Genomic DNA, 12,733 nt, shown 5'->3' with positions numbered 1-12,733 from the left:
CCTCCAGCCTTCTCAGTCGGTAGAGCGTGGGAAGCTGAAAAGTCCTTGACTAGCGTAAGCATTACCTAGCGACAACTAAAACATCGCTGTGTTATCAACATTATTCTCACACTAAATCCAAAACACAGCACTGTACTAGCTACTAGGAAGGAAATTAACTCTATCCCAGATGAAATCAGGACAGGCGATCCAAACTTCAGGTGGGAAAAACGTTCCCTTAGATTGTTTGTCTCTTTTGACTCTTCAGGGACCTTGGGGCCATGGTGTCACAACTGAATTAAGCTAATATATATGGTTTGTAATATAATGTCTCATTGCTTAAACATATATGCCTCCTCCCATCCCTTTGCAGGAGCTGAGGATCTTTTTGATGGCATAGATGTAGATAGGCTGGCGCTCCTCATCAGATCTCACCCTGGGACCGAGCAGGCTCTTAATGCAGGGGCCTTAATACAGGCTGGCTCTGGGCATGGTTTTTGGATGCCCAGTGTGACATTACTTTTCAGAGAATGTAGCAGTTTAATATCCTATAATGTTCAGGTAATTCTGGTAGGTGTCAATTGCAATTAAGGGGCATTTGATTCTTTGGGAAACTTGACACGGTATCTCCCCCACTGGGCACTCAAAATGGAAAAATGTGGCTTGTGGCTCTTGAGTACATTGATGTAGGCAGTCTGCCCACAAAATCTGTCCTTATCCTTTGAAACAAAAGCCATTTTTCCCTCCTAAAAATGTATTAGAAGTTTATATTGTATTTGAAACAGAACTTAATTCTTTCTGTACATACTTTTTTGCACAAGTAACTATACTTGAAGCTGCTGAATAAAAATTCAAGTGAGGTTCCTCCATTTTGTGTTTTTGTCTCCAGTTTTAGTTTGGTTTTGCAGAACTTAAGACTATATTTTTGCAGATTTGTCTGTTTTTTCAGGGTATTGGTGAATAAATCTGAAATCTAATTTCCAAAGTGATAACTACTCCTGTGTTATCAACATTATTCTCACACTAAATCCAAAACACAGCACTGTACTAGCTACTAGGAAGGAAATTAACTCTATCCCAGATGAAATCAGGACAGGCGATCCAAACTTCAGGTGGGAAAAACGTTCCCTTAGATTGTTTGTCTCTTTTGACTCTTCAGGGACCTTGGGGCCATGGTGTCACAACTGAATTAAGCTAATATATATGGTTTGTAATATAATGTCTCATTGCTTAAACATATATGCCTCCTCCCATCCCTTTGCAGGAGCTGAGGATCTTTTTGATGGCATAGATGTAGATAGGCTGGCGCTCCTCATCAGATCTCACCCTGGGACCGAGCAGGCTCTTAATGCAGGGGCCTTAATACAGGCTGGCTCTGGGCATGGTTTTTGGATGCCCAGTGTGACATTACTTTTCAGAGAATGTAGCAGTTTAATATCCTATAATGTTCAGGTAATTCTGGTAGGTGTCAATTGCAATTAAGGGGCATTTGATTCTTTGGGAAACTTGACACGGTATCTCCCCCACTGGGCACTCAAAATGGAAAAATGTGGCTTGTGGCTCTTGAGTACATTGATGTAGGCAGTCTGCCCACAAAATCTGTCCTTATCCTTTGAAACAAAAGCCATTTTTCCCTCCTAAAAATGTATTAGAAGTTTATATTGTATTTGAAACAGAACTTAATTCTTTCTGTACATACTTTTTTGCACAAGTAACTATACTTGAAGCTGCTGAATAAAAATTCAAGTGAGGTTCCTCCATTTTGTGTTTTTGTCTCCAGTTTTAGTTTGGTTTTGCAGAACTTAAGACTATATTTTTGCAGATTTGTCTGTTTTTTCAGGGGATTGGTGAATAAATCTGAAATCTAATTTCCAAAGTGATAACTACTGAGATTCAAAAAAATTTGAAGAGATTTGTTTCTGGTCGATAAAAAGCAAAAGCACTCAATGCTTAACAGGATAGCCCTTGATAGGAGCAAATCTATACCTCTAGAATTTTTGCATAGTTTCTTTTGGGTATCTTTAAATAATAGTGTCTTTTTTTCACCAGTTGGTGTCAGCAGTAGATCAGAAGTTGCTTTACAGCTGACATAAAAAATGCTTCATATTTGGATGTTTTTGAATAAATAAAAAAAAATCCAAACTTCCTGATAGAGAGAGAAGTCTTATATGAAAATACAAATATACAAAATCATACCAGCTAAACATCAGAGTAGTACACGGATAGGTCACTGGCTCTGCTATCAGTGCATTGGTTTAATGCTAATGTGTTTAATATCAAGTTATGAATATAAAGTCATTGAACTGCTTCCAAAATGTTACGTGTTTTGAAATTACTACTTGCATTAGCAATAAAAAGTCTATGAAGTATTAAATGTTGAGCTACTTAGACCTGTCAAGGGATGTCACTACGGATGGTCAAATGTTGGATGAGTGTTTCACCTCCAAACCACTAAAGTTTTGACATTTATTTTTGACTTCTTTTTCCCCTGATGTATCTGTTTATACGACATTATGTTGGCCTGCTTATTTGACATCTTTTCCTGTTCTAGGCTATCTTCTAGGGAGTGAGGATTATTATTCTCATAACCATTGCGTCCTCATCAAAGCAAAGAACGTAACACGCTGCGCTCTGGACTTTCGAGATGGAGAAGAAGTTGCAACTGGGTTTAAAAACATGTACTCTACCAATTTATTCACAGAAAGAGCTATAGATCTTATAGCCAATCATAAAACTGAGAAGGTACAGTCAGCAGCTGTTACTTTGGTAACTTTAGCACTAAAGAATGTTTAAAAAAATATTAATGAAATATTAATGGAGAGACCTGCACTTGAGCTGTAATTCAGGGCTTTTCAGCAGAGTGCATAGGGCTAAATGTGAGAAGTAGCACTAGTAAAACTTGCCTTATCTGCTGTCAGAATCAGCTTTGGCTGCACAGCCCTGGCCTGCTACCCTTCTCCATTTCTTTTTTAATAATACAAGTAATGAATTTATAGAAATTATGTAGCATGTAGTTTGCTCTTCTAAAAAGAGAATGGAAAGTTTAATGGGAGGAGTTTCATAGCAAGAAATTGTTAACAACTGTATTATGAAGAAAAGATACACCTGATGTTTTTCCACAGCTTTGCAAAAGTCCTTTATCAAAGTTTTATTAGTTTATGTTTAGGGATTAGAAGAGAGAAGTGTAGAAGAAATCAAAACACAGTGCCTGCAGCTGTTGATGAATCAGGGCTGCTTTTGCTGCAGTAACTTTTGTATTTAGTACTTTATATTCAACTAATTTCCATTCTATCCCTTCCACCCCAGCCCCTCTTTCTCTACCTTGCTTTTCAGTCTGTCCATGAACCTCTCGAGGTCCCTGAAGAATACATGAAACCATATTCTTCCATTAAAGATGTAAAGAGGCGCCATTATGCAGGGATGGTGACTCTTATGGATGAAGCTGTAGGAAATCTTACTGATGCTCTGAAAAGATACGGTCTTTGGGACAACACAGTTCTTGTTTTCTCTACTGGTAAGTTCATTTAAATATTCTTTCAGTAATAACTTTGATACAGTGTCTAACAAGCTGACTGCAGAGACGTCTGGCCCCTCTGTCCTTCCTCCATGTATTTTCTGACTACAGAAGAGCAATGAAAGTGAAACAGGACTTTATACCGGAAGGAGCAGTTTCTCTCCCTCCTCTTATGGCTTTCTGAAGCATGACAAAAACAGCTGAAGAAGTGTCTGTGCAAATGGGGGGATACTCCTATTGGAGCAAAACCAGCATTGTAAAAACTGAGGAGCACGGTGAAGTTGGGGGCATCTTACTTGCCACTGTGGTTACTGAGTATCTGTCAGAATTGAGTCCTTACTGACAGCGATCTACCAAATTCATTTGTCCTGAGCTATATAGGTAGCTGTCTGATCAGTCTGTAAATTGCCACGTGTTGCGTGAAGCACAAACAGCCAAACAGCAAGCAGTTTGAAGCCAAAACTCTTTCTTTCTCTTACTTTCATGTAACATGTAATTTTTGTCTTGCTTGAAATATTTCACTGGCACCCATGAAGCAAAGGTCTGTTAATAAAAAAACTTAATATGTGTTGATACAGTCTAGGCTGCCAAATTACAGGGTAAGTTTTTGTATGTACTAGCACACAATCTGGTTTCTAGATTATTAAGGTAATGCAAATAATGTATTACAAAGCAATCTCCTTTGTTTCCAAATTAGGAATGAAACAGAACCTTTTTGAAATGCAGTTGCTTGGCTGGGTTTCAGGAACAGTTCTTGTTTGGTTGGGAGTGGGAAGTAGCCTTTCAGTGCTTACAGTTGCTCTTTTGCCCAGGCTTTACATATTAGGGCTGTCAAAATGGCAAATTAATTTTTGTGAACACTTTAAAAACAACAACAACAAAAAACCCCAAACCCCAAGGTTTGATCAAAATGCAGTGATGTGTTCTGAGTTTAGCAGCTGCTTCCTATAGCACTTGGAATCTTGGAATTTCATTTTGAGTCCAAACCTGTTTGCCTTATGGTGTTACATTTGTGTCCAGGTTTTGGCTCTAACAGGGTCCGATAACTCTTTTATGCCTGTTTCTATTTGCGATGTTTTCATATTTAGAACTGAAAGTAAGCAAAGCCATATGAAAAATGATACCAATATTTATTCCATGTGGAAAAAATCCAGTCTTTGCTGATGGGGTCCTGGTAGAGTTATTTCAGAAATGTTTGCTCAGTACGTTGTGGAATAAAACTAAAGAAATCTGAGTTGGAATTACAGGTTATGACTGAATTAAAAAGAGAAATTAATTTTTTGTTTATAAAACATTTTTTTCCAAACAATGACAGTACACCCTGCTTTTAACAGTAGTTATCTTGCAATCAATTACAGGCACATTTCAACAAGAGTCAAACAGTCAGGAGAATCCAGTGTCTGCCCTATCTAATGGGACTTACCTTGAGTTAATTGACATTTTAAACTGCAGAGAATGGAATTTAATATGATTGAAATCAGGGAAATTGGGCCTAGATCAAGCAGGCCAGGGGGCAGTGGTTTGGGTTTTTTCAGTGTTCTCTCTTCACTTCAAACAACTGTTCTTTACAGACATGAAACATTGCATGCATTAAAGACCCAGTTTCCAAAAAACAAATGTTGAAACCATTAAGCATTTAAAAAAAAGGCAAAAAAAGCGTGAAATCTATTCAGCTTTTCTATATTTATCACTTTTGCAGGTGGTGTGTTTCAAAATGGGTGTTAGAACGTGGTTGAAAAGAAACACGAGAGGGTCTGCAGTTGAGCATCTTGTGCAGAGAGTTATGCTATGTGAGATCTCTCTGCACAGCTTTCAAGTCCTTTGTAATTGGGAGTCTTAGTGTGGACTAGTAGCTATAATATGGCTATATACTTACAGTATGACATTACCTTCAGCTCTTGAGGGCAAGGCCGTGCCCCATCTCCCTGCCCCAAGTGTTCTCCTGGGACTGGGAGACCCTCCTCTTGCTTGGTACGGCAAGAGAAACACATTTTCCTCTACGATCAGGAATTCTCTCCAAGAAAGTTCTTCCCATGTTGTGGGGTTAAGAATCAATTTAAGGATTTAAATGAAGATCGCAAGGAAGAACCTAGAGAAGGATAAAGTGTATCCATAATTTTTATGAGCAGTATCTATGTGTCTCCTCAGCATAGTAGTTGAAGACACAGGATCATAAAAGCACTCTCTCTTTTGTTATAAACCTGTGTGGTTTGATAACTATAGCGTTAGAAACCTGTAAAGGAAAAAGAAGCGAAGACCCTGCTTTTATGGTAGATTTTATTGGATTCATTACTATTCCCTGTTTAGTTATGGCCAAAATTCACACTTGGATGTTTGCATCTCTCACTGCTTCAAAATTCCCCCCCCCCAAAATAATTTACAATTGATCATTTGCTATTGTGTGCTATAGCAAGTAGCATTGCAACAAACATACAGTCTTCAGGTTGATTCCTTCACTGTGAAGTGTCGACTCCAAAATTAGAGATCTCTTTTTAGTGGGTGCTCATTGAAATACTCTAGAACATGATATAATCTTTCTCTCGTGGTAGATTTCTTTTATTAAACTCCTCTGTATCTCTTCCTATTTGTATATGTTATGGCTCTACCAGGATTGCCTTGAAAACATGCCAGTTGGCAAATGGAAATATTGCACATTTTAAAATGGCCTTGTAAAATGTGTAGAACTTCAGTTCCTCTTTAAAGTGGCCTGATGGAGACACTGGGCCAAAAATGAAGTAATCTGGTGGTCATTAGCAAAGTCTGACTCCATCAGTATATCGTGTAAATCAACATCTCTGGTGTCTTTTTGAACAGATACACAAGCTATTTCTACAGGTAAATAAGAAAAAGAAAAAGATGAGGTAGTTCGATGGTGTGTGGTGTTATATTTGTGTATCACGTAATAGCTTGTCTTGACTGATGTGATATGAATTTGCTTTTATGGAGCACGTTTTATACTGCAGATACAAGTAAGTCTATGCTAATGAGATCACTGGTGAAAATGAAGTTATGGGCTGTTCAAGCAAAACAGATAAAAATGGATGCAGCCCTGTCTTGGGTACCCATGGCCTTTTATCCACTTGAAATCAGAAAGAATGAGACACAGGGTTTATTTTTCTTTTTAGGAAACATAAGAGACTATAACTACCAGCTTTCCTGAAGAGGGCCTTGATTTAACATAAACAAAGGTCATCATAAAAAGCATTCAAGTGGTACAAATTTACCTCAGCACTATTAACACTGGCTTAGAGCCCAAATTTTGCTTCAAATATAGACCTATAATTTGAGGTAAGAAGTGGGGATTTGCTGTAAATACCATGTGTTTATAGTTCCTGCAACACATTATGAGTAATTTTGGTGGAAACTTGCCAACATTAGAGCAAAGGAATCTGACCTCTAATTTCAGTTCTGTATTAAAGCTACTGTCCTTTGCTTTATTTAACTTTCAGCTTTTTAATATACTAAATAATTTTGGAGCAAAACTCCTTACTGCTCTTTCTTCCAATATGTCTGTTAATTCTTAAATGTGGATTAGCACTGTAGTGTCTGGTAGTTGCCATAAGAGGGCTTTGAACAGTAAAATATGTGGAACTTTTCAAGCCTTGGCTTACATTGCTAAGAGGAAACCACATAAATCCTTTCCATAATGGAGCATGTGACAGTGATGACTGTTTTCGCTCCAAAAGAGGGTCTTTTTATCATTTTAGAATTATGATTAATAAGAGCACACATTGTTTTGGACATACTTACTGATGTTTACACAGTCTCTCTTTCTTTCATACCCCTAGATTTTTTTTCCCCAAAAATGTCATATTACCCTAATAAAGACTTTTTCTCATTCTCTTTTTTTTTCTTTTTTTTCATTCCAGCCAGCGTATTGTGGCTTTTGTCTAATAAAATGTCTGGATTTTTTTTTTGCTTATTTCCAGCTCCTACTTTTGGTAGAAACCAGGGATCTGGCTTTCACTGGTTCCCTAAGGGCAGTTTTTTATCTTCTCCCTGATGTCTTTGTTCCTGAACAAACTCCTGCTCCTTCTCTTTTGCTGGTAAGGGACTTCAGAGAGACTTTTAACTGCAGATTGTCCAAGCCAACTGAAGGACAGATTGATTAGAGCAGTTATTTTCTGTCTGTGGTGTCAGAGGTACTAATTTTGAAGGTTGTGTTGTCAGGTTTTTTTAGTAAACCTGCTCAGTTACAGCTCTGAAGACGTGCTTTAATTGGTCTTGTCAGGAGGTTCTGAGAGGTTCGATGCATTGCCAATGAGGAAGATGCCTGGGCATCTAGTGCCTGAGCATCTGCTGCTTCCTAAGAGGAAATAAGCACAGGTGCCTTAGCTGCGAGCACCTTCAATCAAATTAGTTATTTGAGTCCATATATTCCCAAATATTATTCTTCTATTTGTTGATTATTTAAGCTTGTTATTATACAGGCAAAAGGTGCGGCTGATCACTATACTTGCATTGGTCAGAGTTGTTGCATGTCAATGATAAATAGTGAAAGGTGCGTGTGGTTGGTGTTTTATACTCCAGTGTTGGCTTTTATTCTTTTTTTTAGGCTTTTTCCACATTAAAGTATGGGTTGTAAGAATAAATTTTTTAGAAATAAAAGAATATCTTCTCTGCCATATGATGTAGATAATAGTAATGAGATCTAGACTGATTTGTAAGAATATATTATCAAAGGCGGAAATGTTATCTTATGATGGAAATTAATTTCAAAATGAAAACTGAGATGTTGGTAGTCAATATATATATTTTTCCCCCCTGTTTTAAAATCCTGTGAAAACCCAAAATGTTTTGTAGGAAATGTTTATTTATCTTTCCTTCCTTCTAGCATTAACCCCTCCCCATCCACCCTGCTTTTTCCGTGCAAAACCTAACACTCCAAAACCAAGTTCCTGAACAGAGGGTGACCTTGTGCCAGAGACTCTCGCTTCTTTTTTCCCTTTGTGTTTAAAAATTCCAACATAAGTGGAATCTTGAATTTTTCTTCCTGTTTTTAGCAAATGCCAGTGCTTAAAGTGAAGTTCACTTGTAAGTGAAACTCAGGAGTGAATTTTGCCCAGAGTCGCCAGCCGGCCATTTTTGTGTAAAGCTCTGACTTAAGCATGCTGATAGTTATCCTAGCAATTTTTTTCTCAGACTGAGATGAATGCTGAAAACAATTCATTTTACATGTTAACAACATTTAATAATTTTCCACAGCTCTCAAAAGGTTGTCTTAAACTATGATTACTATTAAACTGTACTAGTTTGTTCTCCATAATAGTGTTTAAGAAGCCATTATTCTTTGAGAATCTTCTACAGGCAAATCAGTCGTCAGGTTCAGTGCTCTGTCACTGGGACAAGTCCAAAGTTTGCTTGACTATGTCTCGTTTAACTTGCTTACTGCAGACATATGAACAGTTTGTCAGGTTATTCCCATTGTTTTTAGGTTAAAATTTCCTTCTGTGTTTCTATTGTGTTTAGTGATGGTGAATGCTAGTGTAGACCTGACACAGCAGGGTCTGTAACTACTGAGACCTGTTTAATTACTGAGACTGCTTACAATGAAAGCAATTGCCTGAAACTGCCTGCGCTAGGATTGCTCCTATCATGAAAGCTGTACTGGAAGGGGGGGGGGAAAAAAAAGGATTCAGTAGGATGAAAAAGCACATTATTCACACAGCTTTTATAGGGCTAAATTTGTAACTATTAGAATCTTGTGTACATCAAATGCATTTTTTTCCATGAGATCAATTTTATCTTTTTTTTTTTCCACTGTAGAAAAGTCAGGAGAATAAAGAGACCATTCTGGTGAGTTACAAAAAAACGTAAAGGTTGATTTATCTGAGCACAAATCAGTAAAAGTTGCTCTGTAAATGCTCAGTAAAGTTGCTCAGCAAATGGTGCTCTGATGCAGGAGAGGTATTATGTTTCCTCTATGGAAAATAAAAGCCCGTTGGGTGTATTTAAAGCACAACAAGAATTACATTAGCAGAATTTTATAGTAGAAGGTGCAGTTTTCTGTTCCTATTGTCCTTCTAATGGAAAGGCTTTCAGTAGTTCTTCCATCACACGCACAAAAAAATCTGCATTAAGCACTGAAAATATAATAATGCGTCAGCACTCTGAAGACACTTTTTTGAGTGGCTTTTCTGCTGCTTATATTGAACCTTCAAGGTTACTCTTTCCACTGAGAGTATACAGCATCAGACTGAAGTATACAACAGATGTTTTTTCATCAACTGATCTTAACCAAATGATTTTGGTTTGTTTCATTGGAAATACGTGTTTCATGTTAGCCATCAGAGGGAGCGTGCTTGCATTTCTGTCACACTTGCAGCATGATTGAAAAACGCAGCAACAAATGGATCTTTCAGATGCAATATGGGGAAGCAGGGAAGAACTTGAGTTCAAATTAAGGGCAAAGTTATTCTCTAATTCATGCTGCGAGTCTCTTATCCGCAGTGTAGATCTCTGCTGTGCATTCTGTACTCTTTTTTTTTTTTTTTTAAATGAAACCTCAATGGGAGTTCCGCACTTGGAACACATACAGAATAAGCATTATTCATGCTGTGAAGATCAGAGGGGAGAAATTTTCCCCAAATGTGATCCTTTACCGCTATTATCGACAGCGCTCTCTGTTTAACTGTGAGTCACAACCATGAGCTTAAATCACACAAAGGAAGGGCTCTGAAGTCCTGTTCTGTGACCTAGACTTTCAGCAAGAATGTTGGAGGTCAAAAATGAGATGCATTTACAGAGCTGTGCATTGAAGCTGTCTGGTGCTTGCTCGTATTGTGTCTGGCACTAGTAAGTGCTATATAATTCCCTTTCATATGTATGAAATACATACAGAAAATTAAAAAAGGTTTAAAGAAAAAAAAAAGCAACAGCTAACTGCCTGCTTGTTTTGTTGGTATTGGCAACTGATTGTTGTGTTACATCCAAACTTCTGTGTATGAGAATTATGCATGTAGACTCGTCTCCTGCTTATATCCGTCACTTCATTTTTAAGTAAGTACATATTAAATGGTACGTAGTGGTATTATGTCCGCTAAATAATTGTGGGGGTTTTAAACTATTGTATCAGTGTTGCTTGTAGTTCCCCTTCTTTGCTTTTTATTACTGTGAACTATTGACTGCCTCCATAATTTCAATAGTATTTAAAACAAAATCATACAAAGCCCAGTTTTGCATTATGGAAAAGAGATGTCGGCACTTCATGTAAACAAAACTGCTGGGGTTTGGCTTTTCTGTAGTCTCCCCATAAGAAATGGGCAACAGCAAGAAATGTATAGGGATATGGATTTCGTCCCATCTTCTGTCTTTTGTTTATCTTGTCTGAGGTTGTTTGCATGTTACTCCTTTTATTTATTTTTAGTTGCAAACTTCAGAAATCTGCTTTGTAGAAATGTTGTAGGTAGTGTGAGTCACTTCATTTTCATGCTCTGTTTTCAACAATACCGAGACACTAACATTGTTAAATTGGCTTCTTAAACTCATAAGATACATATGAAATAATTTCACAGTTAACTTTTAATATACTTTCCAGTTCTGCTTTAGGTGGATGGACCCTCACACTGACCTCCATATGGTTCTGATTAAGTGTAAGAGCATTATTGCTCATAAAGCCCCAGCCCTTCAAAGGAGCACTAGATATATAACATGTAACAAATGTTTACAGAATTAAACTGTGGATGAATTGGATATGCCATCTTATTTCTGCCATCTTTTTCTATACTAATTACACCCATTATTGTTTAGTTGTTGTGGATTAAAGGAACCTATATCGTTGCTAGTATTCAAGGTTGAATTGCATTTGATTTTTAAAATGCAATATTACAATATCAAAGAGAAAAATAAAAACCTCAGTATTGGAAAACAAAGCCAGAATTACACGAAGGAGAGAAAGAAGCAACATCTTCTGTCATCCACTTTAGTGGTTCGTACTGATTTGCATCAGTGAGACAAAGGTGGTTGAAAATCTGTCCTCAATCTGTCATCCCCTGGAATTCATCCTCTGTTATGGGAATTGTGCTGCCTGGCTGACGGTGGCACAGTGGTAGGACCACTTTAGATGCTGTGAGATTCAGGATTAGAAGTGTCTTTCTGTTGTTGCTGCTTACAACTCGTAAAATCTCCTAATGCAGTAGCACAACAAGAAAAGGGGAAAAAAGTCCCACAACCATGTGAGTTTGAGTTTCTTTTTAGGCGTTCATCATTCTGAGCTCAGGTGTTGCACAGTGGAAATATATCAGAAACTTGAGGAGAGGGAAGGAATTTGCTTCTTCCTTATTCTACTAGGACCCGATGGGTATGGGTTTCTGTCCGTTTCCCTGATTGCTCATCTTAGGTATCCAAATGGTGAAATGTCATCCACTTTCTGTGGGAGACTGTCTTTTAATGTAACACCGCAGATGATTTCAAAAAAGCTTAGAAAAACTTTGACAAAATAAGCTTTCTCTGTTTTTCCTCACAGCTCTTCCTTGCACAACTTTTAGTATTTCTTCCTTGTCCTGTACTTTTAGACTACCGCCATGAATTTACATATATATTGCATACTATTCAATTACCAAATACTGTTAAAGATACTAAATACTAAGATATAGCCAAATATGTCGTTTACTGATCAACTAGTTTCTTAACCAACATTAACAAAGGAGATAGCTACAACATCTCTTTTGTATATTGTCATTATTCTTTTAGAACCTAAATTTCTTCTATAGCCAACTTTTGAACTTTGACTATGCAAGGAAAAGAGGAATCCTGCTTTTAGTGTCACTAGGAATCACTCAGCAGAGTGGATATATACTAAATCTGTCATGTAGAGCATTAATATTTTTTAATATCTGCTATTATCTGGCTGGAACTCAGGAAAAAAAGGAGAGTTCATGACCTTTGGAAGAAGGGGCAGGCAACTCAGGAGGACTACAAAGATGTCGTGAGGTTATGCAGGGAGAAAATTAGAAGGGCCAAAGCCCAACTAGAACTTAATTTGGCTACTGCCGTAAAAGACAATAAAAAATGTTTCTATAAATACATTAGCAGCAAAAGGTGGGCTAAGGAGAATCTTCATCCTTTATTGGATGCTGAGGGAAACGTAGTGACAAAGGATGAGGAAAAGGCTGAGGTACTTAATGTTTTCTTTGCCTCAGCCTTTAATAGTAAGACCAGTTGTTCTCTGGGTGCAGAGCCCCCTGAGCTGGAAGACAGGGACGGGGAGCAGAATGAAGCCCCCATAATCCAAGGGCAAAT

The 12,733-nt window shown here is 37.6% G+C and overlaps 1 protein-coding gene across 1 annotated transcript in view; it reads left to right on the top strand.

The window, feature by feature from the left end:
* The window catches only part of ARSB (arylsulfatase B), a 76,962-nt gene that overhangs the window by 12,912 nt on the left and 51,317 nt on the right, over window positions 1–12,733 (top strand). The window contains exons 3-4 of the mRNA XM_009280315.2: window positions 2,531–2,721; window positions 3,286–3,493. Of these exons, the coding sequence (XP_009278590.1) occupies window positions 2,531–2,721; window positions 3,286–3,493 (399 nt within the window). The remainder of the gene's footprint in view (window positions 1–2,530; window positions 2,722–3,285; window positions 3,494–12,733) is intronic.

Source organism: Aptenodytes forsteri, unplaced genomic scaffold (assembly GCF_000699145.1).
Source record: "Aptenodytes forsteri isolate BGI_AS27 unplaced genomic scaffold, ASM69914v1 Scaffold387, whole genome shotgun sequence".
Lineage (NCBI taxonomy): Eukaryota > Metazoa > Chordata > Aves > Sphenisciformes > Spheniscidae > Aptenodytes > Aptenodytes forsteri.
Note: the sequence above shows the minus strand (reverse complement) of the source record. Positions and strands in the feature narration are given on the sequence as shown.